At 43.7% G+C, this 12,380-nt stretch overlaps 1 protein-coding gene and 1 long non-coding RNA gene across 3 annotated transcripts; one reads left to right on the forward strand and one right to left on the reverse strand.

Moving 5' to 3' along the window:
* Positions 1-1,801: 1,801 nt before the first annotated feature.
* LOC120965140 (uncharacterized) lies at positions 1,802-11,657 on the reverse strand. 2 transcript variants are annotated; one of them, XR_005757419.2, is made up of 3 exons: positions 10,812-11,657; positions 2,458-2,558; positions 1,802-2,290 (listed from the first exon to the last, which is right to left on the reverse strand). It is a non-coding gene; the product is annotated as an uncharacterized lncRNA (long non-coding RNA). The 2 variants fall into 2 exon arrangements; XR_006664242.1 differs by having other exon boundaries at positions 10,159-11,657.
* LOC109753988 (glutamate receptor 2.7-like) lies at positions 2,285-10,147 on the forward strand. The gene is made up of 4 exons (XM_073500375.1): positions 2,285-2,570; positions 3,178-4,526; positions 5,230-5,533; positions 6,636-10,147. The coding sequence occupies exons 1-4, from the start codon at positions 2,384-2,386 to the stop codon at positions 7,046-7,048; spliced, it is 2,253 nt and encodes a 750-aa protein (XP_073356476.1). The 5' UTR covers positions 2,285-2,383; the 3' UTR covers positions 7,049-10,147.
* Positions 11,658-12,380: the final 723 nt, after the last annotated feature.

Consider the following 12,380-nt stretch of genomic DNA (forward strand, 5'->3'; position numbering starts at 1 on the left):
ACAATGCTTGCAAACGGTCACAGAAAATGCTACATGGTCAACTGAGACTTGGTTAAATCTCAGTTGACTGATTTTAAGTAGGCCCTTTTTTTAAATACAGTTTTACCAGCCAAACAGATGGCGCGTACCACAGCTAACAAGAACAGTACTCCGAGCCCATGGCGCTCTCTTTGACCGCAAGGTTGTGCTCAGTACGTACTGAGCATGCCGGCGCCGAGGTCCCGTCCTGGTCAGTCGCCAAGTTGACGAGAACTGGGGTTGGTCAGACGCGCCATCGTCAAGGCTCGCGGGAAGAAGGCGTTGAGTTGCTTCGAAATCCATGCCAGACACGTGTCACCTGGTCATTAGGTGGGTCAAGCTTGACGGGCAAAGTTTGAATCTAGACTTGGTCTTATAGGAATGGCCGGTGCTAGGCGTAAGTCGGATGATTCTCTCAATTTATAAACCGCGTTCGCGTCCATCCGATCGAACAACCCTGGTCCGTCCGATCTCTGAGCCGAACCACGCGCACGCTCCCACCTCCGCCCCGCTAGCCGTTGCAGCTGACGGCCTTTTGCAATGAAACCTCGCCGGAGCTTCATTACAACCTCACCGGAGCTCCCACGACCGCCGCAATGCTTCATTGCAACCTCACCGGAGCTCCCACGACCGCCGCAGCGCTTCACTGCAGCTTCCACGTCTTCATTGCAACCTCGCCGGAGCTCCGACGACCGCCGCAGCGCTTCACTGCAGCTTCCACGTCTTCATTGCAACCTCGCCGGAGCTCCGACGACCGCCGCGGCGCTTCACTGCAGCTTCGACGGCGCTTCATTGCAACCTCGCCGGAGCTCCGACGACCGCCGCGGCGCTTCACTGCAGCTTCGACGACGCTTCATTACAACCTCGCCGCACCCGACGGGAGCCGGCGAAGCTTCACTGCAGCACAACGCGACGGCGGCGAGGTGCTGCGACGAATAAGGCGGTGGCGACGAAGATGTTGCGACGCAGCACGCGGTGCCGCTGGAGCTCTGGCAGCCCGATGTTGCCCTGCTCCTCTCCTCAGCTTCCCGATTGTAGCATGTGCGACGAGTGGCAACCCATCTCCAACACCGTCGTCATCTGCAGCTCCGGTGGCCACTACCACGCAGCCCCGCGGGATTCCGCGCCGCCGCCCCACACCATGCGCACCATCGTCCTCTTTGTTTTCAACATTGACTGGGTTGGGCGGAGGATGCAGCAAGCCGGCCGCCGGCGGCAGCCCCTGCTGTTTTTCTAGCTGCTTTGGTGGTGCTCGCCATGGGTACTCTCCTCTGGCTGTGGGGATGAATGGGATTGAAAAGGGGAAGAAAAGAAACATGTGGAGGAGGCAGCTTCCCGTTAGAGATAAGGTTGAGGGAAGCGGTGGGCTGCCTGACGGGGGCCACGTGGCGCACAGAGGAGGGGGTTTACAAGATGAAGAAATCAGTCGGTGGATTTAGAGACTTTTCCTATAGGAATACTGTTTTTCCAGCGTATACTTTCCATGAATCCATCTGATTTGCAAGTCTTCAGGCCACAATCTATCATACGAACCAACCGCTACATAAACTGATGGGTAAATCAGAAGGCCAATTATGCAGACGCCTCAAGTCTTCCACTATCAAAATCTGATTCTCAAATGTTTAACAGAATCCTAGCCACCAGAAAATATCACAATGACATGACTTGACTTCTGCTCCTGTGAAAATAATTGCAACAACAGGAAATTATTTCCAGCAGTGCCATTTTTCAGGCTGCATGAGTCTGTTATCCCTCGCGCTCTTAAAAAGAGACTATTCGAATATGAATGTAATCAGCGTAGCAAATATGCCACTACTCAATAGTCATTAACTAACTCGTTCCTCTATTTTCTCGAGAAGAAATGATTAAGTACAGTTATGTAAGCACCTAGAGGGGGACATATTTCTTATCTTTTGATCGATTCTGGAAAGTGCAACTTCAGTTTGATGAAAAATGCAACTTGCACTATTCAAAAATAAACCTTCCACCATATACAACACAAGCATGGAAGAGTATAAGCTGAGCTCCTTGACTTGTCACAATCCCATTCCTCAAGGATCAAAGTCTTGGATTCAGAAGATTCAACGGATGAGGAATTTACCAACGTCATTCTTCATGGGTTTGGCACAGGAACTTTCCTCGAACTTGCCGAGCCATCACTTCGAAGTACAGGTGTCATCCACTTTATACATACATATAGAACGGTAGATTCTTCCACAAGAAAAAGATAGCCCAAACAGACAGTTGATATTATAGTTCGGAGCTGACGAATCTGAAAAATGTCATTTGACTTGGTTAGAATAACGCCAATTATTGCTGCTCCCCAGGTGCAATGAACAATGATAACCATTGCTAGGTATATTTGATGTTGGAGGCAGGTATATTTGATGTTGGAGTGATCCTCCATCTGAAGTCTTTGGTTGGCAAAATGGCACGTACCAGCATATTGATGGCCATGGAAGATTTCTATGCAGTCCACAGGAATTATACGACAAAGCTAGTTCTCCACATCAGGGATTCCAACGGAGACAATATGCGAGCTGCATCACAAGGTACATGTCACATTTTGAGAATTGTTATCCATCACCGAAAAGAAGCTATGAAACATAAGAAAGGAACTGTTAAACTTGGTATCTGTGATGAAGCGAAATCCTGTGCTGTTCTTATTTTGTTGTGCATCATGATACTAAAGCCAAAAACATTTAGGAACTTTGCTAATTTCCTCTTAAAACTCCAAAACATAGATTTATGTAGAGAGAAGCAAACCAAAGAAGCACTGAAACTATAATTTTCCTTAATTCGTTCAGTATACGACTTCTACAAATGTATTGTGATTGTTTTCTATTGCCACTGCAAGTCTGAAACAATTTTTTTTTAATATACTACTTCCAAAAAGATGACTTCGTGAGTTTGCGCAAAAATAGAAGTAGGCAATTTTGGAATTTCCCTACGGACTTGATTCCTTGATATACTTATGCCCCTCAAAGTCAGGACCATCAGTACCTTAAGAAATGATCATATAGCCCAAGTCGTCATACTCTTCAGTTATAACATCAGAGGTTGCCTAATGTACATGCACTAGATATCTTAGCTGCAACCAGAATCTACACATATGTTTTTAAATATATATTTTCTTGACTAAATTGCACATTTGCACAGCTGTTGACCTGCTGCAAAATTACTATGTACGGGCCATCATTGGTCCACAAAAATCTTCAGAGGCTACTTTTGTGTCTGATATTGGGAACAACAGTCAAGTCCCAGTTATCTCCTTCACAGCAACGAATCCCACTCTTTCATCTGCCGATGTGCCATATTTTTTGCGTGCAACTCTAAGTGATGCTGCTCAAGTGAATAGCCTTGCTGCTCTTATTAAGGCATACGGCTGGAAGGAAGTAGTGCCCATCTATGAGGACACAGACTATGGCAGGGGCATCATACCCTATCTGGTTGATGCCCTCCAAGAGTTTGGAGCTTCTATGCCATACCGCAGTGCAATCTCTCGATCAGCGAACAGTGACCAAGTTGAGAAAGAGCTATACAAGCTAATGACAATGCCAACAAGGGTCTACATTGTGCACATGTCATCAGCCTTTAGCTTTGGCTCCACTCTCTTCACAAAGGCCAAAGAGTTAGGAATGATGAGTGGAGCCTATGCGTGGATTTTGACAGATGGGATTGCAAATGTTGTCGACTCACTAAGCCCTTCGGTTCTTGATGCAATGGATGGTGCATTGGGTGTGAGATTCCATGTGCCTAAATCGAAGGAACTTGATGATTTTACTAAGAGATGGAATGCGAGGTACAGGCAAGACAACCTGGATGACCCACCATTGCAACTAAGCATTTTTGGGCTCTGGGGTTATGACACTATTTGGGCCTTGGCACAAGCAGCAGAAAAGGTAAGCATGGACAATGCAACGTTTCAGAAGCAGCAAGACATAAAAAACTCAACGTGTCTTGGAACTTTGGGTATTTCTACAATGTCAATTGGTCATAAACTTCTAGATGCAATCCTACAGCGTAAGTTCAGAGGCTTAAGTGGTGATTTTGACCTTAGGAGCAGGCAGCTTCAATCTTCCATATTCCAGATAATTAATGTGGTTAGAAGAGAGCCGAAAGGAATAGGCTTCTGGACGGCAAAGCATGGAATAATACAGAATTTGAATCAAAATGGATCAGAACACACATACCTAAATTCTGGGCCTAATCTGACTCAAGTGGTTTGGCCAGGAGAAGTATCTACCGTGCCTAAAGGGTGGCAAATTCCTACCAATGGAAAAAAGCTCCGAGTAGGTGTACAGACAAGTGGGTATCCTGAGCTTATGAAGGTTGAAATGGATCCACTAACCAATGCAATAATTGCCACTGGGTATGCCATTGACGTATTTGAAGAGGTGTTAAAGCGACTCCCATATGCAATCCCTTATGAATATGTAGCATTTCATAACGTAAAAGGAGTAAGCCATGGTAGCTATGATGATTTTGTCTACCAAGTTAATCTTGGGGTAAGAAATTTTGGTTCTCACACTATCAATAGCGTTATTGCAGAAATTGGGCATGCTCTCTTTATTGCACAAAATATTTTACTAAATTTACCACGCATATTGTAGTGTGTGTGTGTGTGTGTGTGTGTGTTTGCAAAATTGTCTTCATCTATTCCTACTTGTACAATCTAATCATATTTTAGCAATTTTGTACACTCGTTTTACTTTTTCTGGGCAACTGTTTCCACCAGTTAGTCATACTGAATGCTGATTGGTACAAGTATAAGATAGATGCGCACAAGGGCTAATTATGTCAGAAGTTAAGGCATTACTTTCCTCCTTGTTCTATGTGCATATACCTAAACAATATTTATTCTGGAAGAAAAGATTATTACTAACTGTACGATTCAACCAGTTAAGGATTGACTAGATATATGCCCATAAATGGCACTACATACTAGTGTTTTTCTAAGATTATGGTAGAATTGTTGCATGCGTGCTGACTTGTGGTTTGCACTACTAGTGTTTTTCTAAGATTATGGTAGAATTGTTGCATGCGTGCTGACTTGTGGTTTGGAAGCACGCGTGCTGTTCGCTAATGTTTTCCACAAGCCCTAATAATTCATAACTTCTGTGGAGATTAAGGAGTAGTATAGAGTATACTGATCAAGTGATCATTAGTTTAAGAAACATGGGTATGCAACACTAAATGACATGCTTGCAGGTGTACCAAATTGCAGTCGGGGATATAACTATCAGGCACAACAGAACTTCCTATGCTGATTTCACATTACCTTATACTGAATCTGGGATAGCAATGATTGTGCCAGTCAAGGATGGAACGACAAAGGGTACATGGATTTTCTTGAAGCCATTAACTACTGACTTGTGGTTTGGAAGCATTGTATTCTTCATATTCACAGGGGCTGTCATCTGGCTATTGGAGCGACGAATCGATAACACTGAACTGACTGGTTCCATTTCCCGCCAGCTTGGGATAGCAATATTTTTCCCCTTCTTTGCTGATAGTAAGTGACGATGTTACCATATTATACTTTCTTATTTCTGTACAGAATATTGCCTATGTAAGCTCTAAGAGGGTGTTTTAGGGGAAAGAGAGAAAGTCCCCCCCACCCCACCCCCCACCCTCTCTAACTTTATGTTTTAAAGTACAGCCTCCAATTCTGGAACCACTCAAAAAGATCCCCATTGCCTGTTTTGACTATGGTTGACCGTGGTTTTGTCCTACGTATCTGCCACCTCAGCTTCTCTCTCCTCCCCACCATGTCAACACATTGCAACAAACTTTCGAACTGATTTTCTCCTAAAATGTTTATTTGTTTGCCTGAAATTTGAATAATACAGTCAGGAGATCACCTTTCAGATTTTTTCTGAGAAGTTTGCATTTTGAGTCAAAATCTGAAGCAAAAACTTCAGAACTAGTTTTATCCTAAATTGTTGGATGAAATCTGAAAACTAGAGTCAGAGGAACATCTTAGATTTTATGTAATTATTTATATTTTTTTGGGAAGTTCAAATTTTGACAAAAGATTTGAAGCAACAAAAATCATAATTCAAACTGTCCAGAAAAATGTGAAACAATTACAGAAAATCAAAGATGATCCCCTTAATCTACTGGTCAAATTCAGCCAAATGGAACAAAGCTTTAGGAAACCATCAGTTCTGAAGTTTGTTGTGTCGCGTTGACGTGGAGGGGAGTAGATAGTTGATGTGGCAGACACGTAGGACAAAACCGCAATCAACCACAGTTGGAGTTTGCACTTTAAACAGAGAAGTTGGGGAGGGTTGTAACTTAAACTTCATCAAGAAATGAGGGAGGTAATGCAGACTTCTCTCTGTTAGGAAATTCATACCTCCGCCCCCGCCGGTGGCACTGCAAACATCGGAATTTTATTTTGGCGAAGTAGCACTTGATGGTATTGGGTCAGTTATTCCTAATTCATTTGTGTTAATAATGATCAGTTACCTAGTGTTCTGTGAAATGTACTCAATTTGTCATAATTATTTGATTTTGTACTAAGAAAACAAAGATGCTATCATGCTAAGAATCAATTCAGTATTCGTCTTCCCTTTGGAGCTGGTAATAGATGGTTGTTCACCATTTTGCAGGGGAGAGGGTGGAAAGTATTTTGTCTAGATTGGTTATCATTGTATGGGCTTTGGTTCTCCTCGTTATTACATCAAGTTATACAGCGAACTTATCATCAATGCTTACCGTGCAGCAGCTTCAACCCACAGTAACTGATGTCCATGAACTCCTTGAGAAAGGAGAATATGTGGGGTACACAAATGGCTCTTACTTAGGGGACCTATTAGAACAAATTGGTTTTGACAGAAGAAAGATCAAGGCATACAATCCAGACGATTTTGATGATGCACTCTATGAAGGGAGCAAAAATGGTGGTATTGCTGCTGTGATAGAAGAAGTTCCATGCATCAAAATATTCCTCTCTAAGTATTGCAAAGGTTATACAATGATCGGACCAATTTACAAATCCGAAGGTTTTGGCTTTGTAAGTTAGCTATACCAGATAATTTTTGCACATTACATACCTCTAAAGTAAGTATAAAAAAACTAGGAAAGTTATACTTGAAAGCTACTCAGACATAGAAAAGGGACCGACTCGTAACAGAACATACTTACCAAAACATGAGTACATATGGAAATATAAGATATAGATTAACAAAGCTGCTGCATGACCAATGAACAGTGCTAAGACCCAAGATGGTAACAAAGCAATGCAGTCTAACAAGACAATACGTGGTATGGAGGTCATCATTCTCCACAATCTTTTACTGCAGTTAGTACTTTCAAAAACTTCTAAGTCATACTGTTAGTTGTAGTAGTTTGTTACGAGGAACAACTTATAGTAAAAAAAGCTATTGGCCAGTGATCTAAGGTTCACGAACTATGCAGTGCACATTTGAACATATAGGTACACTGGACGAGAAGCATATGCGGTGAGAATCATATATTTAGTTCTAGAATAAAATTGTATTGACCAAAGATGCCAAATTACATGCACAAAGAAATATAGGCAGCAGAGTGGCATATCACAGTTAGTATCAAGTTGACAGCTTCTATCAACCAAAACTTGAAACTACATCACTCCAAAAGAAAAAGAAAACACTTACCGAAAAAGGTTTTCGCCCCGCTTTATACAAAAAGCAAACCACCAGAGCCACAAGGTTCAACAAATGTTCACACCGCACACACACACAAAAGTAGCAGACAAACAGAGTACACCGGGTTCTGCTGAGGGCACAGCTCAACAAGCCCTATAAGAAAGAAGAAAAGAAAAGCGGCAGCACAGGCCTCGCGGAAAAAAAAAACACTTCAATCCAGAGGCACTTGTTTGCAGAAAGTGTAAATATGTACCATGCTATCTGTGTCCACTTTCGTGTGGAAAATAATTTCATGCTATTTGTGTCCACTTTTTTTTTTTTTTTTTTTGCGGGGTGAAAGAGATTTGTGTCCACTTTCGTGTGGAAAATAATTTTTGAATTCCTATTGCTTAAGTAGTTTGTATAATATCGAATATGTTTACTTGCATAGGCCTTCCCCAAGCGTTCCCCTCTGGTCGAGGACTTCTCAAGGGCAATCCTCAGCATAACAGAGGGAGATACTATCATTCAGATAGAAAGGAAATGGATAGGAGACCAACATGCCTGTCAGAATGACAGCCCCACCATCGGCTCAAGCAGTCTAAACTTCAAAAACTTTTCAGGACTCTTTCTGCTCACAGGAGTTGCTTCAACTTCTGCCCTTTTGATAGCCCTCGTGATGTTTCTCTACAAGAGGTACAAGATAGGGGACAGCACAGGTCTGATTGAGACAACTGCAGATTCTAACCCGCCCCACGATATGCAGTTAACTGTACCAGATGATTCAGATGGCTACGCCTGCCAGCAGGAGATAGAGATATCCAGAGAACTCACAAGCCCGTGTTCAGAAGTCCAAACTCCGGATTTTACACTTCATGGAACACCAGGCAATGGTTTGTAGCGCCATGTTAAGCAGCCTTACTCAGGTTCCCAGTTTCCAGAGTACACCTGGTCATCTTTTGTTCTCATGTGTGTATTTGCCTGTGTAGTATGTATGAATGCTGACAGTCATGCCTGCTAACTGCATGCCAGTGCAGCAGCAATGCAATTGTAAGCTTATTGTGTAATGTATTCTGATTTTGCTCAGGTTCCAAGTGTAAATCAACAATCTATCAGTGTAAGATTGTGTAATCCAAGGAGTATCAGGGTAACCTGAACTACAATTTGGCACCTGTGCACTGTGTCCGTGTCCCTTATATTTTTTTGGATAAGAAGGTAGGCCACAGTCTACCTTATAAATTCCAAAACCAGACCGAGGTCTAAGGATTGTCTGAGTACAAAAGATGTGGCCAGTGGCAGCACATCAAGAACAACAACGGAAAACAGAATCTGAAAAAAAAACTGGAAAAAGGAACAAGTTTCAGACTATGAGGCAGAGAGTAAAAGCTCTGATTTGGTCTTCCGAGAGCATCGTCCCCTTTCTTCCAGTTTCAACCATGACCACTGCCACAGCTTCCTCTCAACCTGAACCAATGCTCACATTTCATCCCGACACCCTAGAAGGCAAGACAAGGAGCCAACAACCAAGAAAATTTTCCCATACCACGGAAGGTGACCATCACACCATGGCAATGTACAGAAGAAAATCTGACTCTTAAAACCTGAATTATTTTGGGCTCATACAGCCTGAAAATATATATCAAAACAGTACTTGCTTTATGATTCAATTGAGATTGCTCTGGTTATTTAAAGAAGAAGCTAATTAAACCTTGGATGGATGGAATATATCAGTAGCAGGGGGCAAATCAAGATGCACCAGCCTACAAAATTTCAGATGCTAGTGGGGGTTTAACTAATGATCGATGCCAAAATTCTCATACATCAGAAATATGAGACAACAGGAAAGCGATGAGGTACTACGGGAACAGAGACGACGCCCTCTAGTCCCGGGAGAATCAACAAACAAGTCTAGAAATGATAGATGTGTTCAAAACCCGCTTTCTAGGCATCATCGTAGTAGATAGAAAAAACTCATCTTAGAACATAAACATGCACGCGCCAGGGAGAAAAAAAATTGTGTGGAGAGAGAAAGAACAGGTATTTATTTTATTTTCCTTTCCCTTTGACCCCAATCGAATCGCAACTAAGGGCATCTCTAGCAGATCCCTCAAAAGTTATATTTGAGGGAAGTTTTTTGGTTTTGAGGGATTAAGGCCTTTCTAGCAGATTCCTCTAGCATCGTGTTTATTTGAATTCTTAGTTCAATTGAACCGTATGTTGTGTTCGAATTTGAATTTTCATGTTTCAGAACATTAAATTTCTTATGTATTTGAATTGTGTGCACTTGATTGTTCAGGTTCTTAATTAATATGTTGTGATTCGTTTGAAAATGTTTTGAAGATTTGGTAAAATTAAAATTTAGCATAGGGGATCTGCTAGCTGAGCAAAAGTTATTTTCCTAAAAAGAAAAAGGGAAACGGGATAGGGAGAAGATTTTTGAATTTTAGGATAGGGGATTTGCTAGAGATGCCCTAAACTACTGATATGGAACTAAAAAATACCCGTGGTAGTAGAGTCGCCATCTTACTTGAACAGACGGCGCCATTCCCCCGCTCTGCCATGTGCCTCTCCAGCGCCCGAGTGCCGATGCGCGCGCGACCTCCACCGCCTTCTTCTCACCTACTCCTCTCCAGTCATCGTCGATGAGTGTGATCTTCTTACCACGCCATCGCCGGGCTTGAACTGATCCTCCAATCAGTTTGCAGTGGCGCATCGGGGATCCAGCAAGAGAAGAGATGGACAAGAAAGAGGCCTTAGAGGGAATACGGCGGGAGAAGATCTCGGCGTGCATTAGGCCTTGGGATCGAACACTACGGCGAGGAGGGAGATGGTGAGGCAAGCACACTGTGTATCAACCGTATCGGATTTTTTTTCTAGACTAGATAATTGCCCTGTCCGTGTGAGCAACGTGTATAAATATTCTAATATGTTAGCATGCGATTTACCCACTCATATTAATGGAAATGTGTAAATAAATGTCTATAAATCTTGCATGTGATTTACCAACCTAAATAAATTTGGTATTTGATTAAAAAAAACTATTGACTTGCCAAAGTAAATATAATTTTAGTTCATAAGTCAATAAAAGGTGGGACAGTTAAGATATTTTTTAAGGAAAACATGCGAAAAAATTCAGAGATAGAATGGAGAAAATCAGAACACAGAGAGCGGGGAACGTACAGGTTGGACGATGGACGAGGTGGACGACAGAACCTTTGCGCTCTTTTTAAGTGGGAAAAAGAGAAAGAAACGAGGGCAACTCCAATGGGAGTCACAACGGATAGCGGTCGGGACAATCATCAAATTTCTCCTCATTGGTCCGCCTCTCTTTTCTTAGACATTTCATCGAACATGTTGTATGCACTCCCGGCAATGGCACGCACTGCACTCAAGCACGCGCTGGCTAGGACGCACGCTCGCCCGCGCCTCTGTGAGGAGACCGCGCTTCTGGGGCTCGATGGCGGATGCCAGACGGAGCACGCCGTCGAAGAAGGACGACGATCCGCTGGGCGCGAAGCATCATGGCGGCCGCCTCCTCCTCAGCCACCAGAACCGCGGCGCCGCGCAGCAGATCATGGCCACGGACCACGGACAGGCGCGTATGTAACTGCAGCCTCGTCGGTTCAGTTCGTGCATCATCAGCCCAGTGCATGCACCACCGGATTAGTTAGTCCGTGGACCCGGTCTCGCTGCGGCACCTGGGCATGGTGACTGACCCGGAACCGCCGCTCTCCGAGCCGTCCCCATCCTTTCGCCGCTCCGCCGGCCCACGTTCGTCGGCGCCAACCTCCCGTGCAGCCGAGAAGCTCGAGGGCGGGGGCCGCTCCAGCGGAGCTTCGTGCTGCTCCCCGTCCGCGTCGAGGTGGCCAGCGACAGACGGGACAGCGGAGCTCCGCGTGCGGGCGGCGATGCGGGCATCGACGAGCGACGGCGGCAAGACGAGGACAGGGGCGGACTTGGGGATTTTTGCGAGGGAGGGAGATCGTGGCTGAGAGGAGAGAGAGAGGCTGTGGTGTGGGTCCACGGTGGCTTTTCCTGGGCCAGGCGGACATCCCGGATGCCCGCAAACTACCTCCAGTTTGGCTTTCGCTTAGAAAATTTGAACACTTCGAATTAGGACAAATTTGAATACCGTTGTTGAATGGCAAAAAGGGTCTGAATAATTTGGTCCGACATTTAGGAGCAACTAGTAAATATGCACTTGCGTTGCAACGGGAAAAATATTTGCATAACCTACAAACGAGTGTGGCATGCTGATTGGTGATTGTAGGAAGTATGAAATTGTTTGCAAGCATGAAATTCTTAGATAAAAGGTTATGAAAACCAAGAGGACTCAATATATAGGTAGAACATTTTGCAAAAAAAAGTAGAGGTAGAACTATAGAACGAGGTTCATGGCAGAAATAAAGATAATCATTTCTCATCAGAACAATATAAAATATGCATAGCTCGGCAGAGCCTCCAACTAATCACAATATTCAGCGATCTTTCCCTCTCAGCCTGCTCTTTTTCTTGTCCAGTTTCCAAGCTTCACTCGCTTAACTACCAAATAGTGAACATGTTAATAGTTTCAACTCTATCTTTCACAACTTTTGCCCGCCGGCTCTATGGAATAAACATAAATGTGATTAGTGATTATCATTTTTTTGGCAAATTTGGAAGTGAAAGCTAAACTATGGCTTCAACAATGATGGCTGCATTTCGCTCATTGCATAACTCTATTTGGCATGGATTATGCCAAATTGTTAG

This window comes from Aegilops tauschii, chromosome 5 (assembly GCF_002575655.3).
Source record: "Aegilops tauschii subsp. strangulata cultivar AL8/78 chromosome 5, Aet v6.0, whole genome shotgun sequence".
NCBI classification, from domain to species: Eukaryota; Viridiplantae; Streptophyta; class Magnoliopsida; order Poales; family Poaceae; genus Aegilops; species Aegilops tauschii.